Source organism: Populus nigra, chromosome 8 (assembly GCF_951802175.1).
Source record: "Populus nigra chromosome 8, ddPopNigr1.1, whole genome shotgun sequence".
NCBI classification, from domain to species: Eukaryota; Viridiplantae; Streptophyta; class Magnoliopsida; order Malpighiales; family Salicaceae; genus Populus; species Populus nigra.
The window spans coordinates 13,627,613-13,635,655 of record NC_084859.1 but is presented as its reverse complement, the minus strand read 5'-3'; the positions used below and the strand labels follow the sequence as shown (position 1 = coordinate 13,635,655).

General features: G+C 35.0%; 1 protein-coding gene across 1 annotated transcript; it reads left to right on the top strand.

The window, feature by feature from the left end:
* Positions 1-4,834: 4,834 nt before the first annotated feature.
* Positions 4,835-7,364, top strand: LOC133700644 (probable lipid phosphate phosphatase beta). The gene is made up of 2 exons (XM_062124231.1): positions 4,835-5,607; positions 7,012-7,364. Exons 1-2 carry the CDS (start codon positions 4,967-4,969, stop codon positions 7,040-7,042), a joined length of 672 nt encoding a protein of 223 aa, XP_061980215.1. The 5' UTR covers positions 4,835-4,966; the 3' UTR covers positions 7,043-7,364.
* The last annotated feature ends 679 nt before the right edge of the window (positions 7,365-8,043 follow it).

The following is an 8,043-nucleotide window of genomic DNA, read 5'->3' as shown; positions in this document are numbered from 1 at the left end:
CCCACTGTGAACAACAATTGGAAACAAATCTAACTAATCCAAACCCATAAAAAATAAAAACAAAATAATCATGCATCCTATCCAAGAGGCCCTAAAATTTAATATGCACAGATAAAAGGTTATTTTGTGTTTGGAAAAACAGTTAATTAATATGTTCAAGTACTTGAATTTTTTCTTTTTAATTAATACAAGGAACTCCAGACTTATGATATAAGTTTGAATACTTACAAAGATAGTCTTAATCGGGGAATTTAAAAACCATCCGATGATAAAGTCAATATATTTATGAAAAGAAATTAAATGACTTAAAAAAACCTTAAATTAAAGGAAAAAAAATATTTGTTCTTGATTTTTAAGTTGGTTAATGCTCTTAAATTTATATATTTTTATCTTAAGAGATGAAAAGTTTTTTGGGTCTGACATATTTGTTAGACCCACGTTACCTTGGATTTGATGGATTGTCAAGTTTAAGTATTTTGAGTGTGATATATTTGTCATACCTACGTTATCTTGGGCTTGGCTAAATGCCAGGTCTAAATAATTTGGGTCTGACATGGTTGTCAGATTGATGTTACCTTATGCCTACCTATCTGCTAAGTTCAAGTTTTTTTAGTCTAGCTATCTGTCAAGTTTAAGTTTTTTAGATCTATTGTATTTATCAGATTTATATTATCTTGGATTTAAATAATTATCTAAATTTAAATTTTTGGAGTTTCGCATACTGGCTAGACCAACGAATTATATATAACACACGTGCAATGCTTTAGAAAAGCCGAAGTATTAATATTGGTGCGTAGTAGTAAAATAAGAAGAAGAAGCAGTAGCTATGAACTCACATCTGTTTGTGCCAAAAACAAAATCAAAGAAAACAATGACTTTATTATTTCTTTGGAAGGTTCGACAAGGCAAAGATATATTCAAGGGATTAATTTGATTTATTGAGGGGATTAACAATTGGATACATTTTTTTCTTCTGTTTTTTACCACCCTCGAGCCATGAAATAATCAATGCGTTTTTGGGACAAGTAATGCCAATGACTTAAATGCACCTGTATCATGAATCTAGCTCCCTCCTTCACCACCATTAATGTGATATTATTTCTTGCACCACCTTGTTCTACTACATGTCATTAATGCCGCTTTGGGATTTCCCCTTTGATGCCTCGTTGTCAGCCCATTTTTACCATTTCCTACCACGAATTTTCTGAGTAACATGTGAGCCCTTTGTAGCATTTTATTATCCTTGCATCTGTGTTAGGTACATTAGCAGGAATTTTATTCGAGATTGAGATTTGTAAGCAAGCTCAAATCTAAGGATTTATAAGATCAGCAACCCTTGTACTAAGCAGCAACCCGACATCAATAAACCAGACAAGGATTCAGGTACTTATTTATGAAAAATGTACTTAAGAAAATAACGCTATCAATTAAAACTTTTTTTTTTAAAATAACACAATTTTATAAAACATTCATATCACACTTGCATGACCCACTCACACATGCACGTCGAATCAGATTGAAATTGGCAAAAATCCTTTTCCTATTTCCCTTTTTTTCTCTTTTCCACCTTCTCCTCCCCCTTATCCTCCACCGCGAAAGCTCTCTCTCTCTCTCTCTCTCTCCCCCCACCGTGTCCTTTCTCTCTCCCTCTCTTTACCTGCGCATCTTGAGGTCATACAAGTTTCACATGCACGTTTTATAGTCGCGCATGTGTGACCTACATGTTTTATAAAACCGTGTTATTTTAGAAAATAAGTTTTCAATTGTGATAGTTTGCGTATTTTTTTTGCTATTGTGCTATTTAAAAAAAAAAAAAAACAAAATCTCATGAATGCCAAGGAACCACAAATATACTTGATCAATTGATGAGTGATTATCGGATCAATCAAAACATTTTGTTTTTGACTTGTCCAGATGGAAACAGGAAGGACTGCGATCATGTGATTTTTTAGGCCGTGGCCCTTGGGGATTTGGCAGGTTGATAAGGGAAGGTTTGCTGGGCATGAAAAACTGCTATTTGTAGGTCCCGTTTTAAGAGGCTGGTCCCCGTTTAGACCTACAGCAACTTCCATGACATTCACCCACGGTCTACCCTACACCATTTGGGGTCTTCTATCCTTGTAGGAGGGCTGTTGGACGCAGGTGGTAGTGGTTTTAAAAATAGTGCCCTTACAGATTTGGACCCTTATTGACTAGGTTAATCTGTGGTGAAGCCTGTGTTTGGTAATTCGCAGGTGGTCAATTTTGAGTTCTTTGAGTAAATCCTAGAGAGAAACCAAATTGAAAATTTTGTGGTTACCAATTTATGGTGCCAACGAACTTTTCTCTTCTTATATATAAAACAGCAAGAGCGCATGATTTGACCCAAAATATTTTATTCTACATAGGAGCAAGCCAGGTAGTATAATTGGACCAGGAGGAGGTTTTACTACAGCTCTAGGACTAGGACATTTTACAGGGTCTGAAATTGATGATAGCTGTCATGTTGTGAAGCCCTAGTAATTGTACGTTGCAAATAGGCAATTATAAAACAACAAGTCGGAACTAAAAACCATGCTTATAAAAAAATATACAACCCGGTGAATGTAAACCATCAACCCAAATCCTGGCCGAGGCTACCGATTTTGTTTAATAAAACAATATTGTTTTAATAATTTTTTTAAAAAATCAATCATGGAGTTAATATATCAATTCACGAATTAGCTAATCAAACCTGAAGCTGAAGTTTAAGCAAGGTTTGTCATCGAATTGTGTTTTATGACTATGCTATAAAAAAATAATTTAAAAACCGGAAAAAGACTTGTATTATTTCATCATAAGCTGTCCACTGATATTCATATTCCCCTCCTTTTTTGTCATAAAAAACAGTAGGAGGTCGTCATCCTAGTTATGTTATGTTAAATTATAGGTATTGTTTGGAGTAGCACATGATCGAATTCGATTTCCGACATGTTTTTCCTCAAAGTTCGCTGATCTTATTTGGCCATGTTATTCCCTAACACCAGCATATTTGAGCACGATCTCAGTATAGGTATTTCTGAGTTACTTAAGAGCCCATTTAATCATTGATTCATGTGTTACGTATATCATTACATTAGACCTGATTCCACCGATACTTACGTCGGCAAGCACCCGGTTTATTTCTTATGATTAAGTATCCTTCACTTCTGGCTTTATTTAAGGAGTTTGAAAGTATCATAATGATTATTTTAAAAAAATAATTTATTTAAAAATATATTAAAATAATATATTTTTTAATATTAACATATCAAAATAATTTAATATCAAATTGAAAGTATTTTGAACTTGAAATTTATACAGGTCAACACTACCTTGTACTTAATTTTTATCAAATAAATAGGGATGACGAGATTCGAACTTATAACTGCTTGACTATTAAGACTCTGATACCATGTCAAAGAACCAATTCAACTTAAAAGTTTAAGTTATTAAATGAGGTTCCAGGATATGATTTATATTATTTTAAAACATCTAAAAATATATATAAAAAATAATTTGAAGTAAAGAAAAAATAATAAAAAAAAATTTTAATTTTTTTTTATTAAAAAAAAAGAGAGATGATAGTCATGTCCAAAACAGACAGGAGGAGTAATAACTGATGCCTTAGGGTAATAGCCCACTGCTTTTCAAACCGTATGTAAAAAAAATTGAATTTCATTCCAGTGGAGAGTAAGTTCTCAGCCCAGTATTACGAAGCTAGATAAGCTAAGGAGTCTGGTAATACATTCTTTAATTCTTGTTATGAAGAGCCCATACTTAAGCCCATTAATAATAGATACTAGCCGGCACGACGTCGTTAAAACCCATTCTAAAACTGGCCCATTTTCTTAATGTTAAAGATAATAAATCAAAATCAAGCTGCCTTTTTTATTTTTAAATATCCTTTTGTAAGAGACGATTACCTACACTCTAAAGCAACTGGAGTTTTTTATATGGTGATTAACTGTTAAAACATCTTAGTTTATATATGTATATAGTTTTTAATTACCGTATACAAAATTGAGGCTGTAGCAAGAGTGGTTAGCGCAATTGCGACAGAGTTGAGGTGATGAGATCAAATCTTGTTGGGGTCGTGTATTTGCTAAATGTTTTTTGTTTAAGAACATAAAAAGTGGATGATATAATTTCTGCTTTTTAATATAAAAAAAATAAAATAGGGTTATGCTCCGGCCTCCGGGTCTGGCTATTTACTTTTTTCTTTTTCTTTAGGTTTTTTTCATACTTCAAAAAATATTTACTAGATTAACCTACTTTTTAATTTTGATATGTTTCTCAAATACTATTAAAATAAAAAATATTTTCATTTTAATAATTTTTTAAAACATAATAATACTAGTAATAAATTCTTGATGAAAAATCGTTTAAAATCCGTTTTTTTATTATTATTAAAATTCTTAAATAGATTTTTATTATAATTTTATAACATTTATGATTTTTTATTTTTCAATTATATAAAATATAGACTTACTATTTAAAAATAAAACAGGGTTAGGCTCTGGATCTAGCCATTCACTTTTTCCCCTTTTCTTTTGGTTTTTTTTACATAAAATAATAAATAATGAAGAGTGATAAATTAAATATTGAGTGAATTAAATAAATTTTTATTTTTATAATGATGATAAATTAAAAAATATTTTAATTTTTTTTAAAAAATAATATATAATTTTAAAACACTTGATTTTTTTCTAAAAAATTCAATAAGTACCTTTTTCTTCATTTTTTTATTTGTTAGAATTTTTGTTTTGAAAAACTCAAAATTTTCCGACCTAAGATTTTTTTTGTATCAATCAATAAACTCCAAAAATGAAAAATCACATGCGCTAGGCTGTGCTGGACTCTTTTATCCAAAACGACGCCTTTTCATATCCCAAGTCCCTAACCTCTTCTAACGATCACAATCTTCACCTCCGCCGAGGCCACATAAACACCACTCTAACTACCACAAATGGCCGAACCACCACCGACACTCCTCCAAAAAGTCCTGACGGTAGACACAAAATTCTCCCACTACCTCCATTCCAAATTCCACACTCGCCTCCCAATATTCTTTCTCCTCATCCTAGAAATTTCCGCTGACTTCCGATTTTCCTTCCCAATTTCCCTCTCCCTTTTGTTTGCCCTTCCCCTCCCTTCCCTCCTTCCTTTCTTTTCCTCTCTCCTCCTTGGCCTCCTCCTTGATATCGCCACCGTCGGCCTTGTCAAAATCCTCTTGCGCCGCCCTCGCCCTCCTTATAACCACCTCTCCTCCATGTCCACCCCTGTCTCCGCCGACCACTTTTCCTTCCCTAGTGGCCATTCATCTCGTGTTTCCTTTGTTGCTGCATTGGTTTTTCTCTATAAGGAGGTGATGGAGGTAGCGGCTGTGGAGGTGAGGGAAAAAGGTGGAGTCTTTGGAAGTTGGGCGGGGGAAGACGGGAAGTTGGTGGACGTCGTGGTGGTGGGAGTTTGTGTTTGGGCAGTTGTTACGGCGGTTTCTAGGGTTTTATTAGGGAGGCATTACTTTTTTGATGTCTTCGCAGGGTTTTGTTTGGGAGTGATTGAAGGGGTTTTCGCCTTTCGGGTTTTGAGGTTTGAGGATATTTTGAGGTAAAGATTTGAAACTTAACTTTTTTATTATTGGCTATGCAATTTGGTACAAAAGTTTATTAGCTCAAGAATTGAAAGTTAGCATTTACATTAATTAAGTTGGATTTTTGCTGATAAGATTGATCATCATTTGGCTAGGTTTTGTAGTGTTCAAAGATCTATGAAATTTAAACAACGTGAACCTTAAAAAGTTTTGGTTCAGATAGTAGACAGGAGTAGATGATGGACTATGCTTCAAATAAGGAATGATGCTATCCATGATGTTTACAGAATGTGACTAAATTTACAAGTATGTTTGACTTAGTTAGATGATGAGGTAAGAGTTCAGTTACTTCTGCGTTACTTGCTTTTGATGAATTGATCAATTCATCTGTCATTGGCGTTAGATTGTCAAGATCCATTGAGTTCTAGTCATGAAAGATGTTGGTTTACATGCTGAGTTTTATTTTCTGGTTCTTCTACTTTGCTCATGTACCTTCATGTCCAATATGGCAATGCGCGAGGAATATCATTCTTTTATTGGATTTGTGTTGCTGGAGGGTCGTCGTTGTCAATACTTGTTGGGTGGCTTGCTACTGAAACGTCATAAACTGGCTGGATTGCTTAATTTTGGGTTAGAAATTGATCATGCAATGGTAAATTTGGGTTCATGTAGTGCAATTGTGGGCATAGGGATGGGGGAAATGATGATTGTAGATTGACAAAATTGCAGAAATGTAATTGTTAAAGTTAGCATGCAAAGTAAGATTTTCCGAGGAAGGTATATAATTCAGCATCACTAGATCTCCAGCACCGACAAACCAGATCAGGAATCGGCAGATAGAATTTTCATCTCGGCTTGCAAAGCAAAAGGCCCATTTCAAGCACAGTCCGCTCTGTAAAAATCACTTATGTTTAGATTTCAGTCCACTCTGTCATTCAAATCAATGCTTGAGCTGATTCTGAACTTCCTAAACACCTTCACCTCCCACTAGTCTTTGGGTTAGCCATCCTGATCTGTGATCAACTTTTTTCAATCTTGTTCATTCTCGTTCTCTCACTCAAGTTTTTCTTTCCATGAAATACCAACTTTACGGATGTCTTTTAATGTACTTCCATAGTGTACACAGATTGGTTGACAAAGCAGTAGAATGAAGTGGTTTGGTGCATTTGATGGACCATTTACTGGCTCATAGGGAAATATGACCGTAGAAGGGTTACCTATTATCAGCTTAACATAACTGCTGGGAAGGTTACCTGCACTGCACTCCCCTTTAATGAATATTGTTTTTCATTTGTCAGCTTTACCCTTAAAGATGTACATTAATATAACTTATTTGAATTATATTGTTTGGATTTATTAACTAGCTAAAATTTGACTACTAATAAAGATGAGTTAAACAAGCCTAATTTTCCTACTTGCAGCACCTTTCGTCATCAAATCTGGTCAAGGTAGAAGCTAAGTGCTTGGAATGGAAGGCATGGGAGATACTTCCTTTGAAACTGATCATCGGATGGACCTCTCTGGGTTTATCTTAATGCCAGATCCATATTCAAGGTATCATTTTCTCTGATGCGAAGCCCCAGAATTCGAAGATGATTGGTGCGAATTCTCTGAACACACAGAATACTGAAATGTGCTGCTGGCGAATGCCATTTAGCCAACTAAGTTGTGGCATTGTTTTGTCTCAATTTGCATAGTTCATTGGCCCTTTGGCATTAAATATGATTCTCGATTCTCTTTAATATCACATAAATGCAATTGGTGCTTGCTACAATTTAGTCATAATGGGATTGATGGAACTGGTTTAGTTGGGACCTTTATATGGTCATAAGTTCCAGTAAAATAATGGATGACGCATGGTAGAAGCAACCGTATATTATCTGTGTTCAAACTTCAAACTTCAAACCCTCTCCTGTTCTGAGAGTCTTGCATCCACTATAATGTCGCCTGCCGATGCGAAACCTTTGTAGTGCATCCAACTTTCAGGGTTCAGAACAATAGTGCATGTATCTTTTGGGGCACAAAAACGACGGGGCTGATGCAAAGGTCACGTTTATCATCGATGGCTAAAAAACTTTCCGGCTGTCCTTGACTGGCACATGAGCTAGTTTAGCTAGCTGCGGGCCGCCAGCTTTGCTTAATTTGGGCCACCCCCTTCAATCATAGTTATTCAGTTAATGTAACGGCCCATGAATGATGTCATGACATACCTTTTCCTACAAACGCGAGGAAAGTAGTCTTACAACTTCAACCCCAGATGCAAGCACTGAACTGGAACCGGAACCGGAACAGGAGGCTAAACTGGTGCTACTACAAGTTTAGGAATTCCTATGGGGTCTCTCATGGCTTTCATTTGGTTCTATCATCCGAGAAGCTAAGCAATTGCTCTAACTGATGCTCGAGATGCTGAAGAGATTGGTAATTTCTTACATTATCATAAACGAAGAATAACT

What these genes read in the sequence shown, in the direction of transcription:
- LOC133700644 (XM_062124231.1), top strand. Translation starts at nt 4,967, where the DNA reads ATGGCCGAACCACCACCGACACTCCTCCAAAAAGTCCTGACGGTAGAC. An exon ending in AGGTTTGAGGATATTTTGAG is followed by an intron (nt 5,608 to 7,011) that starts GTAAAGATTTGA and finishes TCCTACTTGCAG; the next exon opens with CACCTTTCGTCATCAAATCT.